At 43.6% G+C, this 19,697-nt stretch overlaps 1 protein-coding gene across 5 annotated transcripts in view; it reads right to left on the bottom strand.

The window, feature by feature from the left end:
• Positions 1-19,697, bottom strand: part of akap13 (A-kinase anchoring protein 13) — a 561,754-nt gene that overhangs the window by 277,259 nt on the left and 264,798 nt on the right. For all 5 annotated transcript variants that reach the window (XM_072278084.1, XM_072278087.1, XM_072278081.1 and 2 more), the window contains one exon: positions 14,285-14,346. In XM_072278084.1, coding sequence (XP_072134185.1) covers positions 14,285-14,346 — 62 coding nt within the window. The remainder of the gene's footprint in view (positions 1-14,284; positions 14,347-19,697) is intronic.

Genomic DNA, 19,697 nt, shown 5'->3' on the forward strand with positions numbered 1-19,697 from the left:
CTTAGTGTCGGACAGATCAGTCAAGTGCAAGGGCATTGGAGTACTCGAGGATGGTTTGCTGCAATTGCAGAGGTCACCCTAGAGTATTGTGGGATATGCTTGCCTAAATAAAATGGACCCAAACCGGATATTGTTTCACAGTAATGGGTCAACATTCTATGACTAAAATAAAGAGCAATTACAATACTGTACAAAAGTCTTAGGCATATATATATAGTTAGGGTGCCTACGATGTTTTGCACCGTATTGCATTTGTCAATGTGGAGTGGAGAGTGAGTTTGTAAATGTGGCCAGAGTGAAGGATGCTGGGAGTGGCAAGGGTGGAGGGCTGTGGGAGGGGTGTGGGACAGGTGGCAGAGAAAGAGTGCCAGGAGCAGCACAGGTACAGACACACCCAGCCCTGAGACACCGGGCAAGGTCACTCAATTCCAAACAATCTGTTTATTAATCATTACAGAATGCCTCTCTGGTCCTTCCTGTTCTCTTCCCTCTCCCTTCCCTTTTTCCCCAACCATGATTTCCCTCTCGCTGCCCCCTTCCCACTCTCAGTCCACAACAGAGATCCATATCAGAATCAGGTTTATCATCACTCACGTCATGAAATGTGTCTTTTTTTTTGCGGTAGTACAGTGCAATACATAAAATTACTAAAATACTGTGCAAATGTCTTAGGTACACTAGCTATATACATGTGCCTAAACCTGTATTTCTCTTCAAGGATTCCAGTCTTTGGAACTTGGAGTCACACAACATGGTAACAGGCCATTCGACTCAACTCTCCCATGGCTATTGCACTGCCCAGCCAACGAGTCCTATCCACTTGCATTCAGTCCGTAGCTCTCTAAACCTCTCCTATCCATGTACTTATCTGGATGGTTTTTAAATGTTGCAAATGCACCCTCTCATCCACTACTTCTGGCAGCTCATTTCAAATGTGCACCACCCTTTCCGTGACATTAGTCAAAGGCGTGACATACTCCTAAAAGGAGAGGAAAGACCACTGTCAGACGAAGGTTCTGTTCTGCAGGCTGTTGAGCTGAGGCCACCAACCTTGTAACCGAGAGCTACGATGGAAGTTGGAATTCTCAGCTGAACTTTTGAGTACAAGGACATAAAAAATGCTAGGCCATTTCACTTATTGAGCCTGTTCTGTCAGTCAACAGGAGTGTGTTTCATCCTATTTCTGACATCCAGATTCCTATTTCTCTTGTAAATTCTAAAATTCAGCATTTAGAATACTAAAATTAGGTTTCTTTTAATATAGGATCTTTATATTTTTATGAATCTACACATATTCCATGGGAAGATATTCGCGATGTCCATTTTAAACCTCTCACCTCTGATCTCAAACCTATGCCTCTTACTTTTAGCATTGACTCCTTAGGAAGAAGGCTGCATTTTCACCCCATCTCTGCCTTTTTATCACCCCAAAAATCTCCTATATTCCAGGGAATAAAGTCCTGAAAATAATATCCGAAATTCTCTACCTGAAAAGCTTGCTTGGTCACCGAGTATGTTTAAGGATGTGATCAATAGGTTTTTGAATACGAGGGGAACAAAGGAATTTGGTGAACGAGGAAGTTGGAGTTGAAGGACTGGCCTTGGTTTTATTGATCACAAAGTTCACGTGATGACCCCACAGCCCTAAAACCAGTCCACAACTCATGGACATACAGTAGTTTTCTGAGGTGGGAGTGGTGACATTGACACTGAAATGCAAATATGACACAGGATTTCTTTTATGCAAACAATATCAATTTTGGTAGTGAACAGCTTAAGACTTGTTTTGACTGTGAGACTGGGGATACAGAAGGTGGAGTAGGAAATCAGGGTGGCTTGACGGGCTGCAGCCTCATTTCAACACCCAGATTATTTGACCTATATCTGAGTGTAGTTCTTTGGTTCCTTAAGGTTGCTATAGCTGGGGGGGGGGGCATGGTAATGGGGATAAGCTCCCACTACTTATTGAATACTCCCAATGGCATGTGCCTCCAATAGCCTCTGACAAGCAAGTCCAGCTCCTGGCCTTAACGTGTGGCTTAGCTACTAAGTGCAGCAGAACCATTTCTACTGACAGGAGTAGGAGCAAAGGTAGGTCACCAGCACCTTAAAACTAGTCGCTTTGGACAGATGGGACTTGTCAGCTCATCTAGGAGAAGCTAAACTCTAATCTCAAACCTCCGCTGCCTTGCAACTATGCCCACTCATGGGGAAGGAAGACTTTGGAAGGAAACCCCGAAGCAAAAATCCAGAGCTGGAGTCCATAAGGCAGTCCTGGGTTGAGTTCAACTCAGACTGGCAACTTCTGCGATGCTAATGGTAGAAAACTGTATCGGTCCCTGCCGTTCCTTTGGGTTCATCAGATGCATTGAGAGGGGGAGAGCTTACTACATGGGCAACAGCTTGCTCTCCATATCGTACTGCTCTGGCTTGTGTATCTAGGCAGCTAGGACACAACATCCATGATTGACCCTGACCAACAGAGGCCTAGTTGTTCAGTGCTACGTAAGTACAGGAAGATACTGTATAAATTGCATAACAACACACACAAAATGCTGGAGGAACTCAGCATGGTCAAAACCCTTTTTGAGTCCTGAACAAGGGTCTCAGCCCAAAACATTGACCGTTTACTCAGTTCCATAGATGCTGCCTGACCTGCTGAGTTCCTCCAGCATTTTGAGTGTGTCGCTTTGGATTTCCTGCATTTGCAGATTTTCTCATGTTTGTGGTATAAAGTGCACATTCCATTTTCAAATTCCCTCAATAAGCAGAGGGCTTCACCACGTACAATTTTAACATTCTTAGAATCCGTGCCCTCAAGCAACAAAATGAATCCTCTCGCCCATTCTTCAGTGCAAAGTTTGTCTAGCTTATTATTGTCAATGAAAGACTTTGTTTTTTTTTCATGTTATCCACCCAGATTATTTTATTGCAGCAGTGCATTAAGGTAGTTCTAGGGAGAGCAGAATAAAGTGCTACAGTTACTGAAAGAGTTCAGTGCAGGAAGACAATGAGGTGTAACAAGTCTAAGTCAAAGTGGCTGCATTTGTGACAGTGGCCACACCCAGGTACACCACTTTGACGGATGAGCTAAACCAGGTGAGAGTAGCCAGCAGGCCTCGTAACCCAGTGAAACGGGGATATGCCTGTCCTAGCGTGGGAAGCCAACACCAGCAGACTGGGCAGATGAGATCAACACTGAGGTCCACTGACCAGAAAGGCGGCTCTGCAACACTCCATGCAGAGTGAAAGACACAGATGAAGTCACGGTCATCCACTGCAATCAAGGAAGACCCCAGTTGTGACGACTACTCACAGCACTGGACCCGGACTTCCGAGGTCATGAGAGTGGAACAGCTGCAGTATAAGGGCTTTTCCACTTTAAAAACTCCCCCCGCACAGGTTTCCTGTCTCCGTTGGATACGATGGACAACATGCATCAACTGGTTCTAAATGATGACCTCATATAAAGTTAGAAATTTGTTAGTGCTAGCCTAAGTTTTAGTTAGAAGGCCCCACTCTTTCTCACACGAAGGAAATATTTGTGTAGCTACATGAAGGTAGCTGAAAAATGGCTGACTACTTATCTTATTGTGTAGTATTTTTTAAACCTCTATCAGCTTTTAACAACAGACTTCCTACGATTCAGCAAACTGCACATAATGCTATAAATGAATGTAGAGAAGTCAAATGGAATATTTAATATCAATAAACCCAAATGCATTTTCCAGCTCAAATGTCTAAACTGACCACTTACAGATCATGTGCACTTTTGTCCAAATACCTCAAGGGAAGTGATAATCCAGATGTTCAGTTCAGCTTTCTCAACACAAAGGGTGAAAAAGCTTCAACTGTAGTAATAGGGGATAGTCACCTCCTTTAGCACCTCCCCTGATAAAGCAGAGATCTGAAATGCACCTAGCAACCCCCAAACCCAGTAGGGAGACCAATCCCGGTTTCTAAATGTTCAAAGGACTTTTTACCCTTTTTCATGGATGCTGCCTGGCCTGCCGAGTTCCTTCCTCCAACATTTTGTGTGTGTAATGTTGTAGATGCCAGGAGGCTTTTGAAGTCCAGGTGGGACAAGGCCTTTCCTCAACTATGGAAACACAAACGCCTAGGAATGGAAGAGACCCCAGAAAGTGGTGGATACTACCTCGTCCATCACCAGCAAAGCCCTTCCTACCCTTGAGTACATTCACATGAAGCACTGCCACAAGAAAGTAGCATCCGCTTAGGACCCCCGCCATCCGGGCCATACCCGCTTCTCGCTACTATGATTGGGCAGCAGGTTCAGGAAAGGTTCTTAAGCTGCAACCATCAGGCTCTAGAAATGACGTGGATAACCTCACTCACAACTCTGAACTGACTCTACGACCTATAGACTCACTGTCAAGGACTCTTTACAACTCAAGTTCTCAGCATTATTTCTTACTTGCACGTTGATTGTTTGGCAGTCTTCGTTTACACATTCATCATAAATTCTCTTATATTTATTTTTTCTTTAATTACTATTTGACAGAAATAATATGGTACAGGTAGAGATAAATCTAGATGTAGGTGATACATTACTTCATGGGACACAGAGCCCATTCAAGTTACACCTATTGGATTGAGACTCCTGCATGGAACTCTGTCCCTACAAGGGAGTCATTCTAGCATTGGCTTTAGCATTAACTTGGATTCACATCAACTAGACATGCACAGCAGTCTATATGTCAGACCTGCTGACAAGTGACTCAGGGTACTTGTGCGCTTAGCTGCTCAAGCAGATGAATCCAGGTTCCACATCAATTTAATTAATTATTTACCTGGTCAGTGTTTAATAGACAGACAAACATCAAAGCTGGTGCAACTGTGCAATGTCTACTCATTCAAGGCTGTGACTTGTCTGGTCTTTGAGACACTTCCATTATTGAACTGAATTGACTTTATTACTTACAGCCTTCGTATACGTGAGGAGTAAAAATCTTTACGTTATGTCTCCGTCTAAATGTGCAATTTATAATAAGTAGTATGTACAACAATATAACATAGAAATACAGTTGTGTCAGCGTGAATTAATCAGTCTGATGGCCTGGTGGAAGAAGCTGCCCTAGGGCCTGTCGATCCTGGCTTTTATGCTGCAATATCATTTTCCCATGGTGGCAGCTGGAAAAGTTTGTGCTTGGGGTGACTCCGGTCTCCAGTGATCCTTCAGGCACAGGTAGCTGGGGATTTCAGAAACTAAATAGGCTATGAAGTGATAGCCATGATGGGGCAGCATGGTCGTGTAGTGCTTAGCACAAAGCTTTACAGTACCAGAGACCCGGGTTCAATTCCCGCCGCTGCCTGTAAGGAGTTTCTACGTTCTCCCCGTGACCCCGTGGGTTTCCACTGGGTGCTCCAGTTTCCTCCCACAGTTAGGAGGTTAATCGGTCATTATAAATTGTTTTGTGACCTGTGTTGGTATAACCCCTTTCACATCCCTTACCAGAGATCTAAAGTGCTTTGCAACTGGTGTGGCCACTTGATTTAATGCACGTTTTGAAAACACAGAACAGGACAGGCCCTTCAGTCCACAATATTTTGCTGACCTTTTAACATATTTCAGGGTCAGTCTAACCCTTCCCTTCCACATTGTCCTCTACATACCTATCAAAGAATCATCAATGTATTTATCTATGAATCTCCTCAATGTATCTGCCCCTATCACCAGCTCTGGCAGCACATCCCACCCCACACACTCACCACACTCTATGTAAAAGAAAAACTTCCTCTAACATCCCCTTCTATACTTTCTTCAAATCACCTTAAAATTATGACCCTTCGTATTAGCAATTTCCACCCTGGGAAAATGTCTTTGGGCGTCTCAGTTTGAGTGTCTCTAGTAGATGCAGTCTCACTGGCTCTCTACTCAGCCTTGGACTGCCTAAACAATATCAATACCTACCTAGGGCAGCTGTTTATTGATCTCAGCTTAGTGTACAACACAATCATACCCTCAATTCTAGTCAACAAGCTCCAAAATCTGGGCCTCTGTACCTCTCTCTGCAATGGGATCCTTGACTTCCTCACCAGGAGACCACAGTTAGTGCAGATCAGAAATAGCAACTCCCCTGTTTACTCTAGTTATGCCTCTGATAATCTTTGTTAGTCATTTCCACCCTGGGAAAAAGTTTCTGGCTGTCCATTCGATCTATGCCTCTCATCAGCTTGTGCACATCTATCAAGTCACCTGTCATCCTCCTTGACTCCAAAGTGGAAAGCCCCAGGTCACCCAACCTATCCTCATAAGACATGGTCTCCAACCCAGGCAGCATCCTGGTGAATCTCCTCTGCACCCTCTCCAAAGCCCTCACATCCTTCCTTCAATGAGGCAACCAGAACTGATCACAAGAGATTCCTTACTCCCAGAAGAATTCAAATGACAAGGTGATACAGTGAGAACTTGCAAACTCCAAACAGACAGCACCAGAGATCAGGATTAAATCTGGGATGCTAGCACCATGAAGCACTTGTAGTACCACTTAAAGGCCTGTAAATTGATCTATTCATGTTCATTCCCCGCCCCCCCCCGCCCCACCTTTGGCCAGAGTCCAAATACCAGAAGCCTATACACCCAAAACACACAAAGACTGCTGCAGAGGGCAGAGGACTTGCTCAGTGGTGCAAACATGCATGAAGTCCTGTACCTGTCTTTATTTAACAGGGTAACTGGACCAGCCCCACTTTGACTCAGAGCAGCCACAAGTGTGTTGGCCTCGTGACTGGTGTGCGCCCACCTTGGGCGATGTCCAACCAGCATGACTTTTATTTGTAGTTAATTCTTTGAAGGAGTTTGACCATAAATGTGCATTGAAATTTGAGAGCTTGATTTATTGGCTCCCCCTCTCCTCCCAACATTCAGACTCTGCATGAAAGTAGAGAAAGGCAAATTTAACATTCATCTAATACTGGTCTCCCCGATGAAGACAGCTGGCAAAGGTAATAGTGACCTAGTCATTTCCTTCTTCAATGAACTTCACCAGATGCAATGGGGTACAGCTAAACTTACTACTGACTTTGATCCCTGTCCACAATTGTCTGCAGTCCCCAAACACCTTATTTTTGTGGTCTAAATATGAGTGCAAAATGCCACAGACCCCAACAGTAGACGTAAGCAATTTCTGGGCACTAGTGGAACCAGATGTCAAAGGCATCAGGGCTGTTTAATACCATTTGTATGTCACCTCCATTGAGAAACATTTCAAAAATATTATGTACTAGGGTAACACACACAAAATGCTGCAGGAACTCAGATCAGTCATTCATTTGTTAGGGTTTCTTTTTCTGTTTTGTGGATGTCTGCGAAGAGTAAGAATCTCAGGATGTAAACTGTATACATTCTCTGATATTAAATTGAACCACTGAACCAGTGAAAAATAAAGAGTTTCAACTTTCATCTTGAGGATTCCTTGCAAATGGAATCTGCCGTATTACAACCAACATACAGTGAATCACTTATTTAAAACAACTCAACCTTATTAATGAGTGGGAATAGAGATGGGGGCAAGGATTACTCAGAGAAGCAGAAAAGGACATATCACTGTGAAGCATGCCCAGTTTTTCATGCCCAAGTGCTATGAGGCCCATTGCAGTGCAAACATTATATCAGGGAATTACACTGTGACTCACTTGGAAAGTTAAATTGGATCAGTCTCAGTTGCTCAGGAGACTGGGAAGTAGGCTTGGTTGTGGGGATAAACAAAAAATAAGCCAAAAGTATAAGCAATACCTTGGAGTTACTGTACAAAAAATAGAAATGAATGAAAAACAGCACTCAACTAACCAGAAAGGTTAACTCCCTCATGCCCTGAGCTACTCAGTCTGGTTGGTAACTTCACTCACTTCAATTGATTCTACCACCTATCGCCTCACTTTCAAGGACTCTACAACTCATACTCCCAGTGTTATTTATTTACTTTATTAATATTTGCACTATTTACTTTCTTTTGCACATTGGCTGTCAGCCTTTGTGTGTAGTTTTTCATTGGTTTTATTGTATTTCGGTGCTCTACTGTGAATGCCCAAAAGAAAGTGAATCTCAGGCTACTAGATGGTGATTTGCGTCACTGCATTACATACTTTGATAACAAACTTACTTTGAAAGAATGCAACAATTAGCTCTGCATCCCAATTTAGAGATGAAAAACAAACTTCAAAGAAGGCTCCCATTTAAATCATTATTGCAAATCCATTTACCAGGAACAAAGCTCATTTATAGAGACTCAAAACACTTTTGGAATCTGGAGCAGAATTCAAACTGCGGCAGGAACTCAGCTGGGTCAAGCAGCATCTGGGGAGGCAGAGGGATGGCTGATGTCCTGATGCAAGGTCTTGTAAATTGTAAGTTATCCTGTGATTAGATTAGGGCTAAATAGGTGGTGTGGGCTGTTGGGCTAAAGCAGCCTGTTTCCACACTGTGTCTCTAAATAAAATAAATAATTTTAGCCTCCTCAAACACTTCCTTTGACAACTCATTCCATATACGTGCCATTCTCTGAATGAAAAGTTGCCCCTCAGATTCCTTTAAAATCTTTCCCCTCTCACACTCTTTAGTTTTGTACTTCCTTGCCGTAGGTTTAACCTTAGAGTGCACTGTACTGGAGTTTAACCTCAGGGTGCAGTGATGTAGGGATTAACCTCAGGGTGCAGTGAAAAAGAGTTTAACCTCAGCATGCAGTGATATAGGGCTTAACCTCGGTGCAGCGTGCTGGGGTTTAACCTCAAGGTGCAGTGATGTAGGGTTTAACCTCAGGGTACAGTGAAAAGGGGTTTAACCTCAGGGTGCAGTGATGTAGGGTTTAACCTCAGGGTACAGTGAAAAGGGGTTTAACCTCAGGGTGCAGTGATGTAGGGTTTAACCTCAAGGTACAGTGATATAGGGTTTAACCTCGTTGGTTCTATTGAAATTGAAATATTTTTATTGCCTTTGCATAGTACAATTTATCATGCACTAATACAGTGAAAATGATTTTGCAACTCTCATACTGAATGCTATAAAACAGATAAAATAAACTATAAATAAAATTGCACTCCCTAGATCAATGCTACCTATTGTATTTCTTTATTCTACTGTAAATGTCTGCAAGAAAATAGATCTCAGAGTAGTATATGGTGATACTTTGAGATCACCAAAGTATGATAATACTTCGATAATGAATTTACTTTGAAAGAATGCAACAATTAGCTTTGCATTCCAAATTAGAAATAGAATAAAATTCAAAGGTGGCTTCAATTTATCAGGAACAAAGTACAGTATGTGGTGACGTTAGCAGTATTGTGGAAAATTCTTAGGCACCCTAGATTTTTTACATGATTTTAGATGGTATGATCTCAACAGAGCCCTGATCTTACATCATCAAGGCTGTCTAGGATTACCTGAAGAGACAGAAGCAACTGAGGCAGCCAAAGTCTGCAGAAGAACTGCGGCAAGTTCTCCAAGATGCTTGGAACAACTTACTGGCCAATTTTCTTATTATACTGTTCAAAACTGTTCAACAGTGTACCCAAGGGAACTGATGCAGTTTTAAAGGCAAAGGGTGATCACACCAAATATTGATTTAATTTGTTTTTTTTTTATTGCTGATTACTCTTTATAGTAATTTTTTTTGATATTTAGAAACAGTTCAATTAATGAATTTTGAAAGCATATTTGCTTTACAGATTTTTTTTTAGATGTTCCCAAGTCTATTGCATAGTACTGCATGTACTTGAACTAATGCTACAGACATTCATGCCCTCTTAGATGGACGTTAAGTGGTTTAATTTAACATCTGACCCAGGAATGAACATCCCACGGTGTAGCATTCCTTCAGCTGCACTTTGGGAGATCAGCACAGAGTTTGGTGCTCAAACTGCTGGAGTTGGACATGCTCTCCAAGGTGAAAGTGATGTTGTTGGAACCAAAGCTTGAACTTAAATAGGCTGAGTTTGTTTTTTTTCTTTCAAGCAGAATGGGCTAGGCCAAGCTAAATCTCCAGACATCTTTAAAATTAGGAAAGGATTTTATAGACCGCGTTAGAATAAATCATTTCCACTCTGAGTCCACAACAAGGAATAAAATGTGAGGCCGGCATCATGAATTTAAGGGGCTCAGGGAGTGCAGGGGATGAAGAACAGAGGTTGAAGCAGACAGCACTGGAGGGTCAGGCAACAGACATGAGGCATAAACATGTGTCATGATTACATAGTGGTTAGCACGATGCTATTACAGGTTGAGGAGGAGTTCAGCTCCAATGCCATGTGTATGAAGATTGTACGTCCTTCCTGTTTATGTGTGTGTTTCCTCCAGGTGCTCCAGATTCCTCCCACAGTCCAGTAGGTTAATTAGTGACTGGACATTGCTCTGTGATTAGGCTAGGGTTAAATAAGTGGGTTTCTGGGTCTAAAGACGCAAACACGAGGAAATCTGCAGACGCTGGAAATTCAAGCAACACACACAAAATGCTGGTAGAACACAGCAGGCCAGGCAGCATCTCTAGGAAGAGGTACAGTTGACGTTTCAGGCTGAGACTCTTCGTCAGGACTAACTGAAAGAAGAGATAGTAAGAGATTTGAAAGTGGGAGGGGGAGGGGGAGATCCGAAATGATAGGAGAAGACAGGAGGGAGAGGGATGGAGCCAAGAGCTGGAAAGTTGATTGGCAAAAGGGATACGAGGCTGGAGAAGGGAGAGGATCATGGGACGGGAGGCCTAGGGAGAAAAGAAAGGGGGAAGGGGAGCACCAGAGGAAGGTATCGTGAGAGGGACAGAGGGAGAAAAAAGAGAGAGAAAGAAAGGGGAAAAATAATAAATAAATAAATAAGAGATGGGGTAAGAAGGGTAGGAGGGGTATTAGTGGAAGTTAGAGAAGTCAACGTTCATGCCATCAGGTTGGAGGCTTCCTAAACGGAATATAAGGTGTTGTTCCTCCAACCTGAGTGTGGCTTCATCTTGACAGTAGAGGAGGCCGTGGAAGGACATACCAGAATGGGAATGGGATGTAGAATTAAAACGTGTGGCCACTGGGAGATCCTGCTTTCTCTGGCGGACAGAGTGTAAGTGTTTAGCAAAACGGTCTCCCAGTCTGCGTCAGGTCTCGCCAATATATAGAAGGCCACATGGGGAGCACCGGACGCAGTATATCACACCAGCTGGGTATATCACAGTTTCTGGGTTCTGTGGCTCGATGGGCTGCAAGCACCTGTTCTGCACACTATCTCTAAGTAAATAAATACAGAAACACAAGATATTCTGTAGATTCTGTAGATGCTGGAAATCCAAAGCAACATGCACAAACTGCAGGGTGTCAGGCAGCATCCACAGAGGGGAATGAACAGCGTGAGACACTTCACCAGGACTCAGAGGGAAAAAGGACAAAAGCCAGAATAAGAAGGTGGGGGGACGGGAAGGAATACAAACTGGGAGATGATAGGTGAAACCACGTGAGGGGGGAGGGGGGGAAGGTGGGTGGGTGGGGAAGGGGGCATGAAGTGAAAAGCTGCAAGGGGATAGGTGGAAACGGTAAAGGGCTGAAGAAGAAAGGATCTGATACGAGACAAAAGGATGGGGCCTGCATCTGGAGTGTAAGCTGAAAAATTAATGCCAATCAGAAACAACATCTAAAATGATATGGTGCATTTTAGCTTATTGCTGCTGAGCTTTGATAAGATAAACACTGTCTTTATTTAAAGGTTTGTGCAGCCTCACTCCAGTCTTGGACAAAGTATCAGTGTGAACCCCTGTAACGGGCCCCACGCAGTCACCCATTCTCATCAGTGGCTTCTTCCATCCCTGCACTGTTGCCAACCCAACACACGAAATCCAGTGTAAGAATTCAGGAATAAATAGTGACTCACAAGATTGTTAACTTGTATTCATAATGCGCTGCTGCTGCTGCAAAAAGTTATTTTTATGGAATTATGTCCTGTGTATCTACACCCACAACAATAAACTTGAACCTGAAATTCCAAAGCCAACATACTGGAAAAGAAAAAGAAGTTATAGGAAGTTACAAAAGCAGATGCTATAAACTGGCTGTATAGGAGACTAGATGATGAAACTTAGAAAGATGGAGCAGAAATAGGGTTAATCAGTCAAACCTACGGATCCCAATAGATTTCAGAGCTCTTTCCTGTTTCTGAAGATCCTTTGCCCCTTAACCGTTCTCTGTAACAACACAAAACAACAGGTGGTCGGGGATGTGTTACAGATGTACATTGGGGAGGCCAGTGAGCTCTTCTGTGAGCTTGGGGCTGAGGATCATCACTCTCCAGCCCTTGATTGTGTCCACAGCTGTAGCACTGCCGGTTTACACGAGCACTTGTGATTTGCTTTTCTTCAGGAGAACAAAATAGTGGCGGGAGGAGAAGATGGCAGCGCGCCACACATGCGCAGCTCTACAGTGAAAAATGATATCGTATCTGTTAAATAGGGGCCGTGGACAATTCTGATTTGATGCAGAGTGGACGTGAAAGCACAGAGGAACACCTGGAGAAATTTCTGAAACGCCTGTCCGCTGCTGTCGTTACTGTGTGGTCCGGAATCTTTCGGAGCGTAGGCCTCAAAATCCCGGCCTTGCCTGCTTTTGGTGACCAAGAAGGAGGTCAAATCGTTCGGCAGAGATGCCGCTCAGTACTCTGTGTCGGAGAGCTGATCAGAGCTCAGTTTTTGGACATTTGAGAAACTTTGAACCTTACTGTCCTCATGGACTTTCTTCATCAAGTTATGGTACTGTTGTACTGTTTGTAACTATATGTATAATTATGTGGTTTTGTCAGTTTTTTTCAGTCTTGGTTTGTCCTGTGTTTTGTGATATCACACCAGAGGAAATAATGTATCATTTCTTAATGCATGCATTACTAAATGACAATAAAAGGGGACTGCGTGGCTTCATAATCTAAATAGTTGACTCAAAGGCTACTGCTCCCTTTCACCCAACCATAGAAGCCAACAACAGGCCCAAGGCAAGAAGGAAACATAGCCTGTGACTACATGTGCAACGAAGCAGGCCTGTGCAGAGACACACAATACAAAATTACAAGCTCAAGGGGTCCTTCGACTTCAATGCCTCCCTTGGTTGACAGTCCGACTTTACACAGTCCTAAAGTCACCAGAACCCACAGAAATTTTTCTCCCCACCCCCCAAGCAAGGTGTACCTTCCTCCTACATGACAGCAGAAAGGTAACATTTTGAACACCTTCTAACAATAAATCGTGGTCATCTACAAAGTCCTGACTCATCATCACCTTCAGCTGAGGTGAAGCATTCGACTCTTTCCATCAGTTTAAACAGCATTTGTGTTTAAAGGGATATATTTATAAGACAAGAGGCTGGTCATTTAAGATTGAGGTACATGGAAATTTCTTCACTCAAGAGGGTGATGAAGCTCTATAACTCTCTGCCCCAAGGGTGACGGATGCCAAATCATTAGATATATTTAAGAATAGCCATACAGTCATGCAGCGTAGTAACCAGCTCTTCAGTCTAACCCATCCAATCTTATCAGTACTCCATCTAAGCTAGTCTCATCTGCCCGTGTTTGGACCATATCCCTCTGAACAAGGGATTTCTGACCACTTTCATGCCTTGCCTAATCCTTGTCATTGGTGAGACCACACTTGGGAATAACATTTACAGCTCAAAGCTGTAGGGAAGATGACATTCAAGCCAGAAAGGGGCACAGAGGATCCATAAGAGACATTACCAGAACTAGAGGGCTTGAGCTACCAGGAAAGGTTGGATGAGCTGGGACTTTTCCCTGGAGTGTATGAAGCTGAGGGATGATCTTAGACAGCGGAATATACAATCACAAACGGAGTTGCTAACAGAGATTGTCTTTTTCCTCCCAGGCAGCAGTCGTCTAAAACTTCTTCCAGGTGGGAGGCGACGAGAAGTTTAAAGCACGAGGGGACATACTTGAAATAGACTTCAGGGACTTTTTTTTAAACTCATACAGAGGACAGTGGATACATGGGATAAACCGCCAGAAGCAGGTACAACTACAATGTGTAAAGGACATTTGAAAATGGTACAATGGATAGAAATGGACTAAAAAGATACAGGCTCAAACACAAGCAAATGGGACTATCTCAGATAGACACCTTGGTCAGGATGGGCAAGTTAGGTTAAAGGCCTGTGTAACTATATATTTCTGACTCAGGGCTTCAAAGTGGTGGAAAGCACAGCAAGAGATCCCCACACACTGAAAAACCAAATCAATCGACATCAGTATCATAAGACAGAGTTGCAACAAATATATGATCATGTGACAGTCACTCACCAGCTCAGCAAGGTCCTTGGACACTTTTTCAATGCCATCAACTTCATTCTTTTGTAGCTCTTCTGCAATTTAATATAAGAAAAATTATCATTCACCTTGGAGACAACAGAATGAGGTGCTGAAAATGGAATATAATTCACTTCCAAGATTCATAGATCTGTATCACAGGTACTTACACAATGCTGGAGGAGATAACACATGCCAACCACAGTTCTGTTGACCTTTGTATAGTGGCAACATTAAAGAGTTCACCAAGCTGGATTAATTCAATAAATAATTTAAACCCAGTTTCCTGGATGATCTTCATAATGCCTCAGACTTCAAATCAAAGAGGCCATGGGGAGAACAGAGGTCAAAGCTCAGGTCTACATTCCAGTTCAATACAGAAGCAATGCTGTACCATCACATGTGAACTCAAACCTACCCTGCTTGTTAGCCTACCCTACTGTGGCACGATTTCAAAATGGATCCCCAACCACCACCATGCTCCTTCATCCACTCTATCCCTACTCCCTGTGTCTTGAGCAGTATTTATTCCATGACTAACTTAAGAAGGTAGGTTTCTTCCCTCCTCCCCCAACCATCATGCTCTATTTTTCCATTTCCCATCTGGCTCTGCTCTTACCTACTCTCTTCTCACCTATCACTTCCCTCTGGTGCCCCTCTCATTCCCTTTCTTTCATGGTACACTCTCCTCCATTAGGTTCCTTCTTCTTCAGCCCCTTACTCTTCCACCTATCACCTCCCAGCTTCTCACTTCATTCCTCTTTCCCCTTCCCCATCCACCTTCCCTCCTCACCTGGTTTCACCTACCACCTTCTAGCTTGTACTCTTTCCCCTCCCTCCACCTTCTTATTCTGAATTCATCACCCATCCTTTCCAAATCCGAAGAAGGGTCTCAACCCGAAACATCAGCTGCTCATTCCTCTCCCATGATCGGGGTTCCCAGCAGTTTTTCTGCCATGGAGCCTTACCATAAACCCAGGGGTAGGTGGACCACAGGTTGGGAATCTTGCCTTCATAGTTCCTTCAGCATTTTGTGTGTGTTGCTCTAGATCTCAAGCAGAACTTCTTCTGTCTAAGGTAGATTACCCTGCCACTATTGTATTACTGTCCGTGGGATTTTTTGCTTGACATCATTGACTACACAAGCAGTCCCTCAGGTTATGCAAGGGTTCAGTTCCTGACAACACACTACAAGTTGATTTCTATGTAAGTCAGAAATGTTTTCTTCAGTTACCCATTATCATATCGTTGCAACTTGCACTATCGGTTTGCAACATATCGTTACATACACTTGCAACGATTATGTCATGACAATGACTATTGATTCTAACACAATTTATAACTAAACACATGGAATATATACTATATCCTGTACATTGGATGTTTGATGTTCTTTTTTTTTTAAAAAGTAGGTTCTTGTGGGTATCTTTGTTTTGTGGCTGCATATCAGGAGACGACTATCACGGTTGTAGAATGTATAAATACTTTGATAATAAATGTACTTAGAACGTGGAGGTATTTTAATATTAATATCTTGAGAAAATCCTCTAAAAACATATGAGCAAATTTGTATGAAGTTAGATTTCACAAAGTAAGTTCATCCATAATCCATGGAGACCTTAGGGTGGCATGGTAGTGCAGCAGTTAGCATAACGCTTTACTGCGCCAGCTGTAAGAGCAGGGTTCAATTTAGAACATAGAATAGTACAGCACAGTACAGGCCCTTCGGCCCACAATGTTGTGCTGACCCTCAAACCCTGCCTCCCATATAAGCCCCCACCTTAGATTCCTCCATATACCTGTCTAGTAGTCTCTTAAACTACACTAGTGTATCTGCCTCCACCACTGACTCAGGCAGTGCATTCCACGCACCAACCACTCTCTGAGTAAAAAACCTTCCTCTAATATCCCCCTTGAACTTCCCACCCCTTACCTTAAAGCCATGTCCTCTTGTATTGAGCAGTGGTGCCCTAGGGAAGAGGCGCTGGCTATCCACTCTATCTATTCCTCTTATTATCTTGTACACCTCTAGCATGTCTCCTCTCATCCTCCTTCTCGCCAAAGAGTAAAGCCCTAGCTCCCTTAATCTCTGATCATAATGCATACTTTCTAAACCAGGCAGCATCCTGGTAAATCTCCTCTGTACCCTTTCCAATGCTTCCACATTCTTCCTATAGTGGGGTGACCAGAACTGGACACAATACTCCAAGTGTGGCCTAACCAGAGTTTTATAGAGCTGCATCATTACATCGCGACTCTTAAACTCTATCCCTCGACTTATGAAAGCTAACACCCCATAAGCTTTCTTAACTACCCTATCCACCTGTGAGGCAACTTTCAGCGATCTGTGGACATGTACCCCGAGATTCCTCTGCTCCTCCACACTACCAAGTATCCTGCCATTTACTTTGTACTCTGCCTTGGAGTTTGTCCTTCCAATGTGTACCACCTCACACTTCTCCGGGTTGAACTCCATCTGCCACTTCTCAGCCCACTTCTGCATCCTATCAATGTCTCTCTGCAATCTTTGACAATCCTCTACACTATCTACAACACCACCAACCTTTGAGTCGTCTGCAAACTTGCCAACCCACCCTTCTACCCCAACATCCAGGTCGTTAATAAAAATCACGAAAAGTAGAGGTCCCAGAACAGATCCTTGTGGGACACCACTAGTCACAATCCTCCAATCTGAATGTACTCCCTCCACCACCACCCTCTGCCTTCTGCAGGCAAGCCAATTCTGAATCCACCTGGCCAAACTTCCCTGGATCCCATGCCTTCTAACTTTCTGAATAAGCCTACTGTGTGGAACCTTGTCAAATGCCTTACTAAAATCCATATAGATCACATCCACTGCACTACCCTCATCTATATGCCTGGTCACCTCCTCAAAGAACTCTATCAGGCTTGTTAGACACGATCAGCCCTTCACAAAGCCATGCTGACTGTCCGTGATCAGACCATGATTCTCTAAATGCCCATAGATGCTATCTCTAAGATTCTTTTCCAACAGCTTTCCCACCACAGACGTAAGGCTCACTGGTCTATAATTGCCCGGACTATCTCTACTACCTTTTTTGAACAAGGGAACAATATTCGCCTCCCTCTAATCCTCCGGTACCATTCCCGTGGACAACGAGGACATAAAGATCTTAGCCAGAGGCTCAGCAATCTCTTCTCTCGCCTCCTGGAGCAGCCTGGGGAATATTCCGTCAGGTCCCGGGGACTTATCTGTCCTAATGTATTTTAACAACTCCAACACCTCCTCTCCCTTAATATCAGCATGCTCCAGAACATCAACCTCACTCATATTGTCCTCACCATCATCAAGTTCCCTCTCATTGGTGAATACCGAAGAGAAGTATTCATTGAGGACCTCGCTCACTTCCACAGCCTCCAGGCACATCTTCCCACCTTTATCTCTAATTGGTCCTACCTTCACTCCTGTCATCTTTTTTTTCTTCACATAATTGAAGAATGCCTTGGGGTTTTCCTTTACCTTACTCGCCAAGGCCTTCTCATGCCCCCTTCTTGCTCTTTTCAGCCCCTTCTTAAGCTCCTTTCTTGCTTCCCTATATTCCTCAATAGACCCATCTGATCCATGCTTCCTAAACCTCATGTATGCTGCCTTCTTCCTCCTGACTAGATTTTCCACCTCACTTGTCACCCATGGTTCCTTCATCCTACCATTCTTTATCTTCCTCACCGGAACAAATTTATCCCTTACATCCCGCAAGAGATCTCTAAACATCGACCGCATGTCCATAGTACATTTCCCTGCAAAAACATCATCCCAATTCACACCTGCAAGTTCTAGCCTTATAGCCTCATAATTTGCCTTTCCCCAATTAAAAATTTTCCTGTCCTCTTTGATTCTATCCTTTTCCATGATAATTATAAAGGCCAGGGAGCGGTGGTCACTGTCCCCCAGATGCTCACCCACTGAGAGATCTGTGACCTGACCCGGTTCATTACCTAGTACTAGATCTAGTATGGCATTCCCCCTGGTCAGCCTGTCCACATACTGTGACAGGAATCCATCCTGGACACACTTAACAAACTCTGCCCCATCTAAACCCTTGGAACTAATCAGGTGCCAATCAATATTAGGGAAGTTAAAGTCACCCATGATAACAACCCTGTTATTTTTGCACCTTTCCAAAATCTGCCTCCCAATCTGCTCCTCTGTATCTCTGCTGCTACCAGGGGGCCTATAGAATACCCCCAGTAGAGTAACTGCTCCCTTCCTGTTCCTGACTTCCACCCATATTGACTCAAAAGAGGATCCTGCTACATTACCCACCCTTTCTGTAGCTATAATAGTATCCCTGACCAGTAATGCCACCCCTCCTCTCCTTTTTCCGCTCTCTCTATCCCTTTTAAAGCACTAAAATCCACCACCGTCTATAAGGAATTTGTAGGCTCTGCTCATGACCACGTGGATTTCCTCCAGGTGCTCTGGTTTCCTCCCAGATTCCAAAGATGTTAGTCAAATCAGTTATGGGCTTGCTACACTGGCACCGAGAACATGGCAACACTTGCAGGCTGCCCGGCACTGCTCTTGCTGATTTGATGCGATGCAATCAATGCATTTCTCTTCAACAAATAAAGCTATTTTAATCTCATCTAATTCAAGACTTCACTGGTTGTAAAGCAATTGTGGAATCCAGAAAGAGATGAGGAACGCCCTGTATAAACAAGTCTTGTCTCCCCTCTCTTTACACCAAGAGTGATTGTTCCGCCAGTACAGGCCACTGATGTATCAACTCAAATGTATCAATGAAATTCATCCAGTATCCCCTTCTCATCCAACTCTGCCTCAATGCTTTCTCACAACATGCTTTTCAAATTAGTTCAGCAGAAGCAGACAACATCCAAGAGGTTGGAAGTCCTGGTAAGGAAAGTATATATCTAAAGTAAAATAGGTTACCCAACTCTGAATTAAGCAATTGATGGAACCGCTGAATAGATCATTGATGAGTTCATAGCAAAGAGCAGCACCAAGCCATATGACCCTCAGACACACAGCAGAAAGGAGCTGATTACTTTCAGTACCTCCACCCCACCTGACAGACACACACACACACACCCACCCACCATCTACATGTGGCTTCATTCCTATTGAATGATGCCCAAAATGTAAGTGCAAATGTGTTTGGAGTACTTTGATTACCTCATTACAGAGAAGATGTGGAAGCTTTTGGAAGGGTATAGAAGAGGTTCACCAAGAAAAAAATTCCTGAGTGGGTGGGAGGGAGGAGCAGGACCTGTTTTGCTGCTTGTTGTGTTGTTGTTTATGTCTTTCTACCAAACATGGTGGGCATGCGATGTAGGCACTGGAATGGGTGGCAACACTTGCAGACTGCCCCAGCACATGTTTAGGTTGTGTTGGTTATTAACACAA

The sequence above is a fragment of the Mobula birostris genome, chromosome 14 (assembly GCF_030028105.1).
Source record: "Mobula birostris isolate sMobBir1 chromosome 14, sMobBir1.hap1, whole genome shotgun sequence".
NCBI classification, from domain to species: Eukaryota; Metazoa; Chordata; class Chondrichthyes; order Myliobatiformes; family Myliobatidae; genus Mobula; species Mobula birostris.